General features: G+C 38.4%; 1 protein-coding gene across 4 annotated transcripts in view; it reads right to left on the reverse strand.

The window, feature by feature from the left end:
- Nucleotides 1–15,709, reverse strand: part of INO80 (INO80 complex ATPase subunit) — a 120,747-nt gene extending 105,038 nt beyond the window's left edge. For 2 of the 4 annotated variants that reach the window (XM_036259610.1, XM_036259606.1), the window contains exons 1-7: nt 15,524–15,709; nt 15,102–15,271; nt 14,943–15,010; nt 12,153–12,338; nt 9,650–9,770; nt 6,871–7,085; nt 162–215 (exon numbers count right to left, since the gene is read on the reverse strand). In XM_036259610.1, the coding sequence (XP_036115503.1) occupies nt 162–215; nt 6,871–7,085; nt 9,650–9,770; nt 12,153–12,338; nt 14,943–15,010; nt 15,102–15,271; nt 15,524–15,666 (957 nt within the window). In that variant the 5' untranslated portion in view covers nt 15,667–15,709. Of the gene's footprint in view, nt 1–161; nt 216–6,870; nt 7,086–9,649; nt 9,771–12,152; nt 12,339–14,942; nt 15,011–15,101; nt 15,307–15,523 lie in introns of all 4 variants that reach the window. The other 2 variants (XM_036259616.1, XM_036259621.1) reach the window with 2 other exon arrangements.
- Nucleotides 15,710–17,864: the final 2,155 nt, after the last annotated feature.

A 17,864-nucleotide genomic window follows, 5' to 3' on the forward strand; every position in this document is an offset into this window, starting at 1 on the left:
AATTAAAAATTAAAAATAAATACATAAATAAAACCTCTCTTAGGTACTATTAGATTCATTATCAATAGGACACAAGAGACAAGAGCAGCAAGCAAGGATACAAAGAACAAGAACACACTTCAGTAAAATATAACATGGAAAACATAAAACTACTGTTTTACCTTTCGGCTATTGGTGAGAAACAGGTTACGAGCTGAAGCTTTCTGTTTGTTGGCCTAAAACATTTAAAAACAATATTTCATTTAGGATTCCTTTTTGAGAACAGATTATGTACTAACACTGTCTTTTATTCAACTTGAGGGTTAAAATATAACCCAGCTGGTATGGCTCTGTGGTTGAGCGTCGACCCATGCACCAAGAGGTCTGCAGGTCGATTACTGGTCAGGGCACATGCCCAAGTTGTGTGCCCAATCCCCAGTGTGGGGCATGCAGGAGGCGCCCAATCAATGTTCTCTCTCATCAATGTTTCTGTCTCTCTCTCTGCCTCTCCCTTCCTCTCTCTCAAAAATCAATAAAGAAAAAAAAATTTTTTTAAATATATATATAAAGCATCAAGTGAAGCATATTCAAGATACATTACTGACTCAAGAACCACACATAAATCTACTGAAGAAGCATTAAGAAGAATAAGCAAGTGCTGTTACTGCCTTAGGATCTCCTGTACACTTCTGGAAAGAATTTAAGTTATATTTAAGGCTGAAAGTGAACTAGGAAAATGTAACACCATACCCTAACCCTAGTATCATTCTTGTTAAAATACACAGCTTCCCTAGGCTGATGTGCAAAGAAGCTGAGATAACAGGGTACTCAGATACAGAAACTATTAGAAGAAAGGTAAATTAGCCCCCCAGTTTGTGATTGTAGCCCCACCTCCACCCAGGGCAAACCTGCTGCCTCTATTACTCAATTTCTGCCACCACTTAAGCATCATCTTCCACAACAAAAAATTCTCAGGCAGACCTAACACAAGACGACCCAGCAAACTTGAGTTGCTTATTATGTCTTCCACTTCAGTTTAAAGAAATTGAATTTCCCATGATGATTCATTTGTGACAGGTGAAGACACAGAAGAGGCAGAGCTGAGGGGTTCTCTGACTGCTAATGAACTCTCCTTGATTTTGAAGAAACAATGGGTTCAAAGTTAGAGGGTATGAAAGACATTTCTATCATATTCCCAACTCAGACTGTCTGCTTAAGGAATTTTTAAGGCATTTTACCAAAAACTTTCTCTTACTAATTCTTAAGCAGCTGTTACCACTTTAGAGACAAGAATCTCAATTATTTCCATTGAATTCCTTATAGGAAGGACATCATCTGAAGCCTCCTCACCAGGTACAAAGCATGTTTCCTCATAACTGTTCCCATCAAGAATGCTCATATATGAACTTTCTGTCAGAAACACTTACAAATTTCTAGGTGGAAACACTAGTAACTGTACAGTAAAGAAGAACCACCATACCAAGTGATCAAAGCTAACAACACCAATATTGGGACAGGTGTGTCATGTGCCTCCTGATGTGACATACAAAGGAGGACACATCATGCCCCTGGTAATCCTGCCAAAAATGTATAATCCAAATTTAATCATGAGGTAACATCATACAAACACAAATTCAGAAACATTCTACAAAATAAATGGCCTATACTCTTCAAAAATAACAATATCATGAAAGATGAAGGCTGTGAAATTGTTTCAGATTCAAGATTAGAGACAAGAAAACTTAATGCAACATGTTGTTCTAGATTGGATACTAGACTGAACCAGTAAAGAAAAAAAGCACTATAGCCCGGCTGGGGTGGCTCAATGGTTGAGCGTCACCTCATGCACCAAGAGTTCGGGGGTTCGATTCCCAATCAGGGCACATGCCCAGGTTGTGGGCTTGATCCCCAGTAGGGGGCATGCAGGAGACAGTCAGTAGATGATCTCTCTCATCAATGTTTCTATCTCTCTCCCCTTCTCTCTCTAAAATCAATAAAGGGACGGGGGAAGCACCGTAGAGAATATTACTTAGATAACTGATGAAACCTGAATTATGGTCAGTGGATCAGATTATTTTTATGACTGAACTGTGGTTATATATGACAAGATGTCCTTTTTCTTTAAAAATTTACACTGAATTATTAGGAGTGAGTTTAGCACAAAGTCTCAAACTCCAAAATGGTGAGAAAAAAGTATAAATTTATGTAAAAAAGCAAATGAGACAAATAACTGCAAAATATGAATAAAGGATACCTGGCAGTTCCTTGCACTATTCCTGCCACATATTTTAAAAAACTTTTTGAATATTAACTAAACCTAAACCCAGGTCTTATTTGAATGTCAACAGTTTTCCCACTAATATCCTTTTACTGTTACAGGATGCTACACTGGATCCCACATTGCATTTAGTTGCATTTCTCCAGACCGCAGGCCAACGCTCTAACCGCTGAGCCAAACCGGCCCGGGCTAGTTGCATTTCTCCTTAGTCTCTTCCTGTATGTAACATAACCTCAATTCTTCTCTTTCATGTCCTTGACACTTCTGAAAAGCAGCAATCAGTTTCTTTTTTTAAAGATCCCCAAATTTGTGGTTTTCTACATCATGCATTTTGGCAGAATTCCACAGAAATGATGCGTTGTTCTCAGCGGATCACATCAAGGAGTTTATGATGTCAAAATTTGTATTACTATGATGTTTACTTTGATCATTTGGTTCAAGTACATTCTAGCAGTTTTCTTTCACTTTGTACTAAAATATGTATGCTGGGGCAGATACTTTGAATCTATGCAAGTTGTTTCTCCTCTAACGTTTGCCCTCTAATTTTAGCATTCATCAATGGATCCAGTTTGCAACAATTATTACTGTAGTGTTTGTGTAACGATTCTCTATTTCCTTCCTTCCTTCTATATTTACTAATTGGAATTCTATTGTAAAGAAGTATTGTTCCTTCTACCTTACCTTCTTGTTTATTCATTTATTTGTAACATCATAAGCTCATTAATATTTCTTTATTCTATGGTTTAAAATCTAGAATTATCATTACATATTTTCTTGTACATACTACTCTAACTTTGGCCATGAGCATCCCCTTCATGTTGGTTCCTGTGATCTTTTGATACGCCCCCCCATCCTTCCATCTTTATCGAACACTTCCTTATTTTCTGACACAAGATATTTAAGGCTCACCTTGTATTTTCCCTGCCAAGTTTTGGAACAAACTATTCCAGAAACTAGGAGCCCTAGTTTTCTTTTCTTAGAGAATAAAAGGTGTTTAGAAATCAAGGTCTGAGTGCTAGGTATACTCACTGTTACTGGGATGTCACTGCTCCTAGGCCCTCTCAGCAAACAGAGCTAGGATAAAATGTATACTAATCCAAGCGTAAACACCCAACACTATTTCTGTATTTATCTATATGTGTATGAAAAACCACTAATTTATACTGATGTCTCTGATTCTAAACAAACTTAACAGACTTCTTTTTAACTTTCCCCTTCCCTTTTCCTTACTTACAACTTCTTTCTCCAACAGTGATAAACTGGCTGTCATCTACAAAACATTTATTTGTTCAATCCTAATATACACATTAAGTAGTTTCAAAAGTGCTAACTCATTTTCCTGTTAGAACCACTTTTACTTTGCCAGTCATGGCACATATGTATAGCTCTTTTGAACTTTAGCTTTACATATCATATTCAGTCAAAATACTGTTCTCTTCAGTTACTTAGGTGTTGTTGTTTTTTTAATCCTCACCCGTGGGCATTTTTTCCCCCATTTTTGGTTCAGATAGAGTGGGAGGGAGAGAGGAAGAGAGAGAAAGAGAGAGAGAGAGAGACAACAACACATCAAGTGGCTGCCACCCGCACAACCAACCAGGGCCGGGGACAAACTGCAACCGAAGTATGCACCCTCAGCGGGAACCAAACTCGGGTCTCTCTGACGCTCTAACCGCTGAGCCAAACCAGCCAGGGCTAGGTGAGTTTGTTAATTCCCCACTTGCTGCAACTTGAGTATGTTACTCATTTCTAATATAATTAAGTTCATTTGTTCCTGGGTGTTTTTTTTTAATCCTCACCTAAGGTTACTTTCCCATTTATCTTCAGATAGAGTGGGAGAGAGGGAGAGAGAGAAAGAGATACAATGATGTGAGAGAGACACATCAACTGATTGCCTCCCACATGACTCCTACCAGGGCCAGGGATCGAACCAAAACCGAAGTGAGTGCCCTTGACCGGAATCAAACTGGAGACTCTTTGGTCTACGAGCCAATAATCTAACTGCTGAGCCAAACCGGCCAGGGCTGTTCTTGTTTTTATTCCTTTTACCTACATACATCCCTCTCCACCTACATCCTGGTTGGTTTAATTGTTTTGTTTATTGTGAGTGTACATGTCAGGAGTACGTGAAATACTACTATGGTTCTAAAAATCAGTATGCAAAAAGTTATACTCAAAGACTCCCTCCGCATCCCTGTTACCCTTTTTCCATATCCCCTTTATAAGGAATTAATCACTTTAATTTCTGGTTTATATTTCTTGAATTTATTTTGTACAAATGAGCAGATTATTTGTGCATTTTCTATTCTTTTCTCTTTTTGCATTTATCTTCAGGTAGAATGGGAGGGAGAGAGGGAGGAAGAGAAAGAGAGGGAAACACTGATGTGAAAGAGACACATCGAGTGGTCTCCACCCACACGATCCCAACTGGGGCCGGGGACAAACTGCAACCGAGGTATGTGCCCCTAGCAGGAACCGAACCCGGGACTCTCTGATCTATAGGCTGACACTCTAATTGCTGAGCCAAACCGGCCAGGGCTATTTGTACATTTTCTTTGTTCCCTTTCTTATATGAAAAGTAAATACTCTCAATGCTTGTTTGTGTTTTGTTTTTCACTTAACAGTATGTCCTAGAAATTCTTCATAACAGTTCAGTGAGGTCGCCCTCATTCCCTTTTTTTAAAAAAATATTTTTCCTTTATTGATTTTAGAGAGAGAGGAAGGGAGAGGGAGAGAGAGATAGAAACATCAATGAAAGAGAACATAGATTGGCCGCCTCCTGCATGTCCCCCACTGGGGATTGGGCCCACAACCTGGGCATGTGCCCTGACCAGGAATCAAACCAGCAACCTCTTGGTGCATGGGTCAATGCTCAACCAGTGAGCCACACTGACAGGGCCGTCCTCATTCTTTTAACAGCAGCATAATAATCCACTGTGTAGATCCACCATTGTTTAATTCAAGCCCCATATATGGACCTTTAGGTTGTTTCTATTACTCTGCAATTACAAATAATGCTGCAATGAATAACCTTGCTTACATGTATTTTGTATTGTTAAAGGTTTAGATTCAGAGTCCAAAAAGTGGAAGTGTTGGTTTGAAAGGTAAGTGCATATGTAGATTTTTAGATACTGCCAACTTTCCCTCCAGAGCATTTTCTTATTCGCATTCCTATCAGCAATGTATGAAAGTGCCTATTTCCCCACAGTCTCCTTAACAGAATGTATCATCATATTTTTTAATTTTTGCCTGTGACAAATGGTGTCAAGGTGAAAAATTATTAGAAAAAAGAAAAAATTAATAGATTGATTTTAGGGCCAATTTTCTTTTTCTTTTTCATTTTTTGTGTTGTTGTTATTAACTCTCACCCAAGGATATAATTTCCATTGATTTTTAGAGAGAGTGGAAGGGAGGGAGACTGAATCTGCAACCCAGGTATGTGCTCTTGACTGGTAATTAAATCAGAAACCTTTGGTGTGAGGGCTGGCGCTCTAACCTTTGAGTGACACCTTGCAGGACCAGGTGTTATTTTAATTTGTATTACTCCAATTATGGGAGACTTTGAAACTTTTTACCATGTTTGATGGCCATTTTTATATCTTTCTTTGTGAATTGTTTAATCATGCCATTTTCCCATTAGTCTCCTGAATGAGTGGCCCTTTGTCTCTCAATTTTTAAGAGTTATTTATTTTTAGTGATAACTGCCCTTTGACCACGGTATGCAATGCAAGTAATCTCTCCCAGTTTGCCCGTTGTCTTATGTCATGAAAAAATTTATTCTGTGAAGTCAAATTTATCAACATTTCCTTTTATTGCTTCTGAATGCTCAGTCACAGTTAGAAACTCTTTTCCTACACGAAAGTTAAATATGAATGCAATAGTTTTCTTCTAGTATTTGGATGGTTTCATTTTTTTTACACTAAGATCCCTAATCCATTTGGAGTACATGTGTGACACAGATCTAGTTTTATTTTTTTCCAAATGACTACCCCATTGTCCCAGCACCACTTTTTTTCCTTTTTATTGAATTTATTGGGTGACACTGGTTAACAAAGTTATATAAGTTTCAGGTGCAAAATTCTACAATACATCATCTGTACACTGTGTTCATCACCCCAAGTCAAGTCTCCTTCTATCACCATTTGTCTGTTCTATACCCTTCTCCACCTCCTCTCCCCATCCCCTCCCACACCACTTATTAAAAAAGCAAAAAGAATTCTTATACATGTTTCTTTTGAATCATTCATATTTTTTTCTAATGCTTGTGATTATTCAGTAACATCCAAATGTTTATAAATTCTCCAAGAAATATCTCTACCATTTTATTTTAATTTCCTCTATTATCAGCTATTTGCTGTCAGTCTCTATTGCCATATGTAATAAAACTATGTGCCTTCCTCAAGGCCAAGGGGCACCAAACAACAATTATTTGTCTTGTGAATTCTGATCAAATTCTAGAAAAACAGTTAACTGAATAGAATACTACTCAGCATTCTCTTAATTCCAGCAGATTAGCTTCCTTTCTAAAGAATGAAGGTATGTAGCTCTCATGGCTCCTCTTTAGAGGGCAGGCAGAGAAGACACTCTTGCCGCCTGTACTGGAGGCACTCGCTTACCTTTGGTAGTTCCTTTTTCACAATGCTGAGCCATACTTTCCTTCGACGTGCATTAAGCTGCTCAATGGATAAGTGCTTCTTTTTGATGCCAGGGGGAGGTGCATCATGAGAGAACTTGGCAAAGACTTTGGTCTGGTGGTGGTGGCGACGAGGGGATTCTTCAGAAGAAAGTTCTTCATCCCTTCGCCTTTTTTTCTTCACTTTTTTCAACTTGGCTGCAAAAGAAACAAACTATCAGAAAGTTTCACTCCCTCCCCAGGAAACAGCAAAACAATCTCATCACTTTAAAAAAATTCAAGCCCAGCCCTGGCTGGTTTGTTCAGTGGTTAGAGCGTAGGCCTCCGGCCAAAGGGTCTCAGGTTCAATTCTGGTTAAGGGCACGTGCCTCAGCTGTGGTTCGATCCCAGGCCCTGGTTGGGGTTGTGTGGGAGGTAGCCAGTCGTGTGTCTCTCATATCAATGTTTCGCTCTCTCTCTTGCTCCCCCCAATAAAGACACACTCTATCTGAAAAACAATGGAAAAATAGCCTCAGGTGAGGATTACAAAATAAACAAACAAACAAAAAAACAAGTATGTAAAAATTGTTTAAAAAAAAAAATCAGGCTGATTCCAAAGACTCTGTCACAGGGGTGTTCGGAATCAGATGCCGGCCAGCTAATAATCGGCTCTTATTTGGACTTCAATTCTCTAGTGGGTCTTTCTTTGACTCTGTCGCATCACAACATTTGGAGGCCCCAGGGCTGGTCTCCAAGAACTCAGGATCAGTCGCCGGCTGGCTTTGCTCCCATTTGGCTTTAATTTGGCTCTGGTGGTCTCTCGGTTCTCTCACGTCACATTTGGAGGCTTGGTTCTCTCACACCACAACAGTGAGTACCCTGTAAAACTATCCCTGAGGCTCTCATGAATGTTAATAATGAAGAGAAGATGGTTATCATACATTCAGTCTCAAGATTAGTTTCCTCTTGGGAGGTTTCTTTAAAATCATCATTTTTGTCCGGCTGGTGTGGCTCACTGATTGAGCATTGACCTATGCACCAAGGAGTTGCCAGTTCAATTCCCAGTCAGGACACATGCCCAGGTTGTGGGCCTGATCCCCAGTGGGGCCATGCAGGAGGCTGCCAATTGATGTTCTCTCTTATCGATTTCTGTATCTCTCTCTCCCTCTCCCTTTCTCTCTCTCTCTCTAAAATCAATAAAGGAAAAAAAAGTTAAAATCATCACTTTCTGACATGCCCGGCTAGCTCAGTCAGTAGAGCATGAGACTCAAAATCATCACTTTCATCTTTGGTTTAGTATCTAGCTAATTTAGCTCTAATTTCATATTACCCTTCTGGAAAAAACATATGTAGGCATAACTGATTTTTAAAAAGCTTGCCTGCCCTGGCTGGTTTGGCTCAGCAGTAGAGCATCGGCCCATGGACCAAAGATTCATGGGTTCAATTCTGGTTTCAGTTTGATCCCTGACCCTGGTCAGGGTCATGAGGGGGGCAACCATGTGATGTGTCTCTCTCACATAGATGTTTTTCTCTCTCTCTCCCACTCTGTCTGAAGATAAAACTGTAAAAATATCCTCAGGTGAGGATTAAAAAACAAAAAAAAATCAAGCCCTGCCAGTGTGGCTCAGTGGATTGGGCGTCATCCCATGAACTGAGAGGTCTCGGCTCAATTCCCAGTCACAACACATGCCCGGGTTTCGGGTTCAACATAAGGGGTGTGTAGGAGGCAGCATAAATGTTTCTCTTTCACATAGATGTTTCTCTCTCTCTCTAAAAATATATATATATTTAAGGTTCTTTCCTCATTGCACCTGAGGCTGGCAATGTCTATCTCGTTACCTATTTATTTTCAGACCCATGAATAGTCCAAGCGGAAGATCTCACTACCTTGGAAAAGAACTTCGGATACTCCCTTCATTCACGTGAAAGAGAATTACAGAATAAAACATAAAAACTGAATTTCTTTTGAACCCAACAACAGGAAAGAAAGTTCATGGAGTGTTATTGGCCAAGTAATGGTCAAAAACAAGAAAACATTTCTACTTGGTGGCAATGTAAGGTAACTAAAGAGAAAAAACAGAAAAAGAAAGAATTAATTAATATGATCCAAAGATTTAAGAGAAAACTATACATGGAACAAAAACCTAATTAAAGGGGGAGGATATGAAGAATGAGAAAACAGAGATAAACAAGGAGGATGTGGGAGAAAGAAGGGAAGAAGACTGAAAGGAGTCTTTCTGAGTAGACATCATATCTTCAGAGGATTAAAATCTGCCTATATAGTTTAACTTCCCTTTATATTTCCTTCCTGATTCCCAGCTACTTAAAGCTCAACAAGATAGGAAAGAATATTTCCTGGCAAACATGCAAAAAATACTACATAAGATCATCAGGAGGTAATCTATTTTAAATCACCACATACAGCAACAATTATAACTTATTCCAAACACGTCATGTTACTCTTCATATTTCCCTGTGCATAACCAACCTTTTCTACTCCCAGAGCATTTTCAATATTTGGAGTATATAGAATAAAAAAGGAACAAACTAATTGGAATAAACTAGGAATTCATAGTTCTTATGTCTTCATAATTGTACAAAAGATCATAAATCAAAAATAAGTACGATTAATACTTACAACAAATTAGATCGGGGAGACTAGTGTTGATCAGATAAAGCAAATTACTACATGGCATATGTTCAAAGTCCAAATGCATCAGGAGATCAAACAAAATCCTGAAACTAAGAATGAGTAAACGCAGAAGGTAGGTCAGTATACTCACCTTTAAGTTTCTTTTCCTCCTTAAATTTCTTTTTTTTGGGTCCAAGAAGGTGACGCTGTTGCTCATAGAAAGGGTCATATGTAGAAAGCAGACCTGCACTGTAGTACTGGTATTGCTGCAACTGAATCAGGCAAAGATAGTGATCTTTAGAAGGCCATATCTGTATTATATACCACAGTCTTCATATCATCTTTACTACAGAAAGCTGAGCCAAAGAAAAACCACAGCTCCTAAATGCAGTCTTCTTCCCATAAAGAGACCAATAAAGATTTAGTACATCAAAGTGAATTATTTCCTAAACTTCAAAACAAAATGAGTTCATTGGCTATGCACATGGCAAGTTGCTGGAGACAATTTAAGAAAGGAAAACCCTTCATGCTTCTGAATCTCCACCAGAATATTTACTTAGTCCTGACACATAGAGTAAAGCAAAAGTAGGTTTACATTTGTTCATATGAAAAATAATACAGTAATAAATAATACAAAAATAAACTGTGTTTCGCCTACTCACAACGGTAAACCTACCCTGTATTTGAAAGATGCAAATCTTTGTAGAAAGATTTCCTCTTGGAATTCATCAACAAGATATAAACCATATTTCTACTACCAACAGATCCTCAGATTTTCCAAGATCTCTGATGCCTTCTATTCTAGCTTATTGTCTTATATTTGAACAGTCACCAACCACCCCAATTCTTCAATCTTTCAAGTGTTTTCTCTCTTCATCTCTCACTAAAAGATGTCTGACAATATTATAAATAGTGCCTATGTTGCCAGAAGTACAACATATACATAATCTATTGGTTTTTCTTTCCAGGGAGTACTTAATCCTTTCAAACATTTCCTTTAAATTGACCCCCAAAGCTCACATTAATTCTGTCACACTAATTACTAATGGGTAAATATAAATATAAATACAAATTAAAATCAGAATTAGGTAGTCGACCGTCGAATCTCTTTTCCTGGATTATGGCCAAATGAGTTGTCCAAGGAATGAAATGAGGATAGAACAGGGACATGGAGAACTATTACAAGGTTCTCTGTCAAAGGTCAAAATTAAATGAGCACTCATCCAGCTGTATACTTAAAACCTGTGGACTTCCCATATGCATGTTTTACTTCAATTAAAAATAGTATTTCTGGCCCTGGTCGGTTTGGCTCAGCGGTTAGAGCCCTCCAACCAAGGAGTCACAGGTTCAATTCCGGTCAAGACCACGTACCTTGGTTTCGGTTTGGTCCCTGGCCCTGGTCAGGGTCATGCAGGAGGCAGCCAGTCAATGTGCCTCTCTAAAATCGATGTTTCTCTCTCTCCTTCCCTCCCTCTCTATCTGAAAACAAATGGAAAAATATCCTCAAGTGAGGATTAAAAAAACAAAAAGAGAAACAAAAAACCTATCATCAATCTAATGTTATTATATGCAGAAAGTTTTTTCAAGATGGAACACTTCCAAAGAGCAAATGTGTTAAAAAAAAAACCATCCACCACCCACTAGATTTAAAATGGTGTAGCCACTATGGAAAATAGTCTGGCAGTTCCTTAAAAGTGAAGGCATAGCCCTGGCCAGTTTGGCTCAGCAGTTAGAGCATTGGCCTGCAGACCAGTGAGTCACAGGTTCAATTCCAGCCAAGGGCACGTACCTTGGTTGCGATTCATCCCCAGCCCTGGTTGGGGTCATGTGGGAGGCAGCCACTTGATGTGTCCCTTTCACATCGATGTTTCTCTCTCTCTCTCTCTCTCTCTGTCACGCTCTCTCTCTCTCTCATCCTCTCCCCTGCTTCCACTCTATTGAACAAAAATGGAGAAAAATTCCTCGGGTGAGGATTTAAAAAAAAAGTGTAAGCATAAAGTTACCATATGACCCAGTGATTCCTCTCCTAGATATATACCCAAGAGAAATGAAAATACACATCCACACGGAAAACTTGAACTCAATCTTCAAGGCAGTATTAGTCATAATGGCCAAAAACTAAAAACAATCCAATTAGTTCATCAACTGATGCAAATAAAATATGGTATATCCATACAATGGAATGTTATTTAGCAATAAAAAGAAGCAAAGTATTAATATATGCTACAACTAAGTGAATTTTGAAAACATTATGCTAAATGAGAGAAACTGAATACAAAAGACACATGTTTTTCCATTTGTACGAAATATCTAGAGACAAGTGGTGGACTGATGACTGCCTAGAGCTGAGAGGAATGCAGAGAATAGGGGAAGGGCAACAGCTAAAGGGAGTGGGGTTTCTTTTTGGAGTGCGAAAATAATCTGAATCAGATAGCAATAATAGTTATACAACTCTACGAATATACTCAAAACCACTGATCTGTGTACCTTAGAAGGCTAAATTTTTTTGGTATGTGAAATATATTTTGATAAAGCTGTTATTATAACAACCACCACCATCTAAATATAAAGTTAAAATGATGTATCTTCAATGACTAGAACACAAATGGTAAATACCCAGCTTGATGGTCTGAGATGTCTTTTGAAACTCTTACCTCCTTGTCTTTACTATACTTATTCTGGTGAAGTTTCTTATATTTGTGCAACCGCAACATGTTATGAAGTTCTTCTCTGCTGAGATTGAGTTCTTCCTCCTCCTCTTCCTCCTCTTCCTCCTCTTCGTCATCATTGTCTTCACTCTGAGAATCGGCCTCACTGGATTCATCACTTAGCAGAATGTTCTGAAAAGGGGAGGAAATGAAAATGAAACTTCTGCTATGAAGCAATTCCTTTTATAGTACAAGCATTTTTTTAAACTGAATTTATTGGGGTGATATTGGTTAATAAAATTATGTATGTTTTAGGTGTACAATTCTATAATATATTATCTGTATATATTGTATTGTGTGTTCACCAACCAAGACAATACAAACATTTTTTTCCAGATCTCAAATTAATGACAAAAACCGCTAGAGGACAGTCATTCCAGTTTCCCTTATATTATTATTTGCCAATTCAATCAAAAAACAAAAGGATACCAACTAAACCCAGTGGGCACAAATTAAGGATCACTAAAACATGGTAAATGATATAAACATCAACAAAGCTAGATTTACTAAATACTAACACTATATATAAGATAGTTTAAATGTAAAATATAACCTTGGCCGGTTTGGCTGAGCGGTTAGAGTGTCGGCCTGCAGTCCAGAGAGACCCAGGTTCGGTTCCCGCTAAGGGCACGTACCTCAGTTGCAGTCTGTCCCGGGCCCTGATTGGGTCGTGCGGGAGGCAGCCACTCGATGTGTCCCTTTCATGTCGATGTTTCTCTCTCTCTTCCTCTCTCTCCCTCCCACTCTGTCTGAACAAAAAATGGAAAAATGTCCTCGGGTGAGGATAAAAAAAAAAGTCAAATACCAAAGCAAAAACAAAAACAAAAAACTAAAACTAAACTACTTTTAGTATATAAAAGAATATAGAAAGCAAGCTGTGATGGCTAATAGAGAAACAAATCCATTCATGAATGGATAAACAAAATGTAGTATTATACAGATAATAAAATATTATTCATCAACAACAAGGATTAGCCCTGGCCAGTTTGGCTCAGCGGTTAGAGCATTGGCCCACGGACCAGAGTCCAGGGTTCGGTTCCCGTAAGGGCGCATACCTCGGCTGCGGTTTGTCCCTGGGCCTGGTTGGGGTTGTGCAGGTGGCAACCAGTCAATGTATGTCTCTCACATCGATGTTTCTCTCTCTCTTCCTCCCTCTCTCCTTCCTGCTCTACCTGAAGATAAATGCAAAAATGTCGTCGGATGAGGATAAAAATTAATTAATTAATTTATTTATTTATTTTAAAAAAATAAAGTACTGATATGTGCCACCTCATAAATGAATCTCGAAATGTTATGCTAAGTGAAAGAAGCCAGACACAAAAGGCAACATATTATATGATTCTGTTTATATGAAATGTTCACAATAGACAAATCCACAGAGACAGAAAACAGATTAGTGGTTGCCAGAGGCTGAGGATGTAGAGAATGGGGTTGACAGCTAATGAGTACAGAAGTTTCTTTCTGGAGTGAAGGAAATGTTTTGGAATTAGACAGTGGTGACAGATGCACAAGACGTTATGTATATACTAGAAATTACTAAGTCATACACTTTAAAGGGGTAGATTTTATGGCATGTGAATTGTATCTGTTTTTTTAAATGTGATGGGTAAACAAAGATTTCTGCATTCCCAACAGCTTAAAGCCTCACTGACATGAAGCAAATCAAGCCTTTTACACATGGGGTTTTTAAAGAGCCTAGTGAAAATAAGAGAATACCTTTAGTTACTTTCCATTCTTCACAAGAAAAGTATGAAATAGAGAAATACTTAGTTTCAATAGAAGAAATGCTATCCTTAACTCAGTTTGGTCAATAACAGTAATCTTGTAAGAGTGTTAACTGGACTGTACCACTCTCTTGCTCTAATAACTTACCATTGTAACTAGAGTAAAATACAAACTCCTTAACATGGTGTACAAAGGCCTTAAGTGATCAGGCTCTCTAACCTCATGTTCTACCATGCCCTCATTCACTGTCCTCCAGCCACAGCGGCCTTATTTCTCCCCAAAACATACTGAATTGCTTCCTTTTTAGAACTTTTTTTTTTTTTTTTTATCCTCACCCGAGGACACTTTTCCATTTTTTGTACAGATAGAGTGGGAGGGAGAGGAAGAGAGAGAGAGAGAAACATCGACGTGAAAGGGACACATCGAGTGGCTGCTCGAGCCAAACCGGCCAGGGCCCTTTTTAGAACTTTTGCAGTTATTCCTTCTGATTGAAATGCTCACATCTTAAACCTTCACATAGTTCTCTCTAATCATTCAGAAATTAGTTGAAGTGTTACTTCTGTAAAGCCATATTTATTGGTTTACAAGCTTACTAACCGCCTCCTTCTATTAGAATGTAAGCTCCACAATGCAGGAATCCTGTGTGTGTACAACAGTATCTGGCACTTAGGATGCACTCAATCAACACTTAGTAAATAAATAAACTACTCAACGAGATGAAAAGTAGATTAAATATCCCGATCACAATGTCAGTGAGACAATGAGGGCAAGGATCTTATCTAATATGTATTTGTACTCTCCTGCTCCACACAGTGCTTTGTACTCAACAATGTTTACTGAAATAAACTTCACTGAGTCTTCCAGATTCTTCTCTATAATCTCTTTAAAAACACCCAGCATAAAAGACTCATGTCTACAAAAATCTCTGCCAATGTGCTAGAATTTGTCAATACCTTTCCCTTTATTTGTAGTTAGTAGGTTATTTGAATTCTAAACATTGTCTTCTCTTACCTTTAGCCATTTCCTGCTTTTCTTCAACTTAGAGAAATTATATAAATTCCCTTTGTCAGATTTTGATTCTGTGTAAGGAAACATAAAGAATAATAAAATGAAAGGATGACTGCCCCAAAAGAACTGATAGTCCAAAGATGGATCTCACACCACACTGACCTGACTGTAGAACTCCATTCAGTGAGTATGTGTTTAACATTCCAGAACTGCTTGCTCCAGAAGTTTCACCAAGCAATGAATTTGGAGGTTCTTCCTTAACTTGTATTAAGGGATCCCCAGACTGGGGCAATAAAGGATTATTGTCATCCAGTCCATCTTCACTTTCATCACTATAAATTGAAGAATGGCGAACCCACAATCAGAGCTGACCCAGCAAAATATTATAATTTATGGTTACTAGACTGAACATTTTACATTCAAAGAAACATTTTATTCCTTTAAATAAGTTCACGGCATTTTATGTGAAAGGAAGAACATCAAACATGCTAAAAATCATAAAGTATTTTAACCCTTAAATCTACAGTAATAATGGGAATCAGAAATATGGCTGAATATCATAGTGGGCAGATGCACTAACATACCTGGAAATATTCCTATTGAAGATGGCTGATGTCTGTCTCAGGAAATGGTCCAACCGGAGGGCCCTCTCCAGGTACTGAAGATAGAGGGGCTTTGCCAGCTCAGTGCAGCCGCCATCGTCCCCGGCACCCAACTCCGAGGCCATAGAACAAATCTGTCTTCATGCACAAAGATCTCCCACTGCACGGCTGTAAATGGAGATAAGTAGTGAAAAATGAAATACTATTATACTCCCTTTATTTTGCCTGCTTGTTATCAATGCGAAAAGAAATCAAACCTTGTCTGTAAAAAGATCATTATAAAGCTCACTATAGGCACTGCTTTCTAATGCAAAGGCAGAAGTTCAATGAAGGAGAACATCAAAATACAGAAAAATTGTCAAATGTTGCAATGGAAATTCATACTACACTTCTCTGAAACAGTACCTTAAAATGTATACCCATTTCTCTTTTGCCCTACAATGAATAATTAACTCACATTAATCCAAATCTATAGAAGTTCATTGTTACCTATACACCTCACAGAATAGCATTATTACATTGTTATCAGCATCACCTTCAAACAGCTGCTCCCTTTTTTCATTTTGTATTTACATTTGTACATATGTGTGAGATATTCCATTTACAAGAGAATGGATATATTGGCAGAGTATTTTACAATCGCTTGTAAATAAGCCATAAAGTATAAGGTTTAGAAATGATTGCGAAAACTGGAGCAAAGAGAATAAAAGTGAGGATGAGAAACATAATATAGCCTAAGCATTCTTTGCTACTTTAAGTTTTTAAAGACAATGTTAGAGTCAGAATATCTTCACTAGAGAACCATTTTATGGTTCTCTATATAAAAAAGGTGGAAAATGTAACAATTTTCTACCTTTCATTTAACATCTTCTGCTTTATACCTTGTTATCTTTAAAAAATGAAGGGGTTGAGCCCTGGCTGGTTTGGCTCAGTGGTTAGAGCATCGGCCTGCAGTCCAGAGAGACCTGGGTTCGGTTCCCGCTAGGGGCACGTACCTTGGTTGCAGTTTGTCCCCAGCCCTGGTTGGGTCATGAGGGTGGCAAGCACTCGATGTGTCCCTTTCACGTCGATGTTTCTCTCTCCCTCCCTTCCTCCCACTCAATCTGAACAAAAAAATGGAAAAATGTCCTCAGGTGATAAATTTAAAAAAAAAACATGAAGGGGTTGAGCCAGGATTAAATGAGGTAATAGAGAGCAATTAGATCATCATCTGATATGAGTACTCAATAAAAGGTAAATAATGTTTTAAAAGTCCATAATTTGACAAACTAAAATATAAGCTTTAAAAAAAACCACACTATCATTATCTTCTTATCATTATAGTTTTTTTTTTAATTTCCTAATATAATCTTTCTACTTATAGGAATATCAGAAATTCTCCCCCAATGGATCTACAGATTCAACACAATCCCTATCAAAATCTTTTTTTTTTTTTTGCATTTATCTTCAGATAGAGGGGGAGGGAGAGAGGGAGGAAGAGAAAGAGAGAGAGAAACATTAATGTGAGAGAGACACATGGAGTAGTTGCCACCCACATGACCCCAACTGGGTCCAGGGACAAACTGCAACCAAGGTAAGTGCCCTTAGCAGGAACCGTACCCAGCACTCTCCGGTCCACGGGCTGACGCTCTAATCGCCAAGCCAAACCGGCCAGGGCTCAAATTCTAAGCAGCCTGCTGTTTCTTCTTTTTTCAGAAATTGACAAGCTGATTCTTAAAATTTATATGGAAACACAATCAAACCAGAATAGCCAAAATAATATCTAAAAAGAACAGAGTTCGATGACTTATATTTCCTGATTTTTATTTTTAATCCTCACCTGGGGACATTTTTCCATTTTTTGTTCAGATAGAGCAGGAGGGAGAGAGGAAGAGAGAGAGAAACATCAACGTGAAAGGGACACATTGAGTGGCTGCCACCCACACGACCCAACCAGGGACGGGGACAAACTATAACCGAGGTACATGCCCTTAGCGGGAACTGAACCCGGGTCTCTCTGGACCACAGGCCAATGCTCTAACCGCTGTGCCAAACCGGCAAGGGCATACTTCCTGATTTTAAAACACATGATAAAGCTACAGTAATCAGGACACTGTAATACTGGAATAAGGACAACCACATCGACCAAAAGAACATACCCAAGAATCCAAAACCTTATGTAACACAATTATTTTAACTCTAATAACTTACAAAGTAATCCCCCCATAAGTCTAATATCCACCTGACACCATACAGTTAATACAATATTATCGGTTACAATCCAGTATATATATTTTACATCCCCGTTACTATTTTGTAACTGCCAGTTTATACTTCACAATCC

This window comes from Molossus molossus, unplaced genomic scaffold (genome assembly GCF_014108415.1).
Source record: "Molossus molossus isolate mMolMol1 unplaced genomic scaffold, mMolMol1.p scaffold_m16_p_1, whole genome shotgun sequence".
In the NCBI taxonomy this organism is placed as follows: Eukaryota; Metazoa; Chordata; class Mammalia; order Chiroptera; family Molossidae; genus Molossus; species Molossus molossus.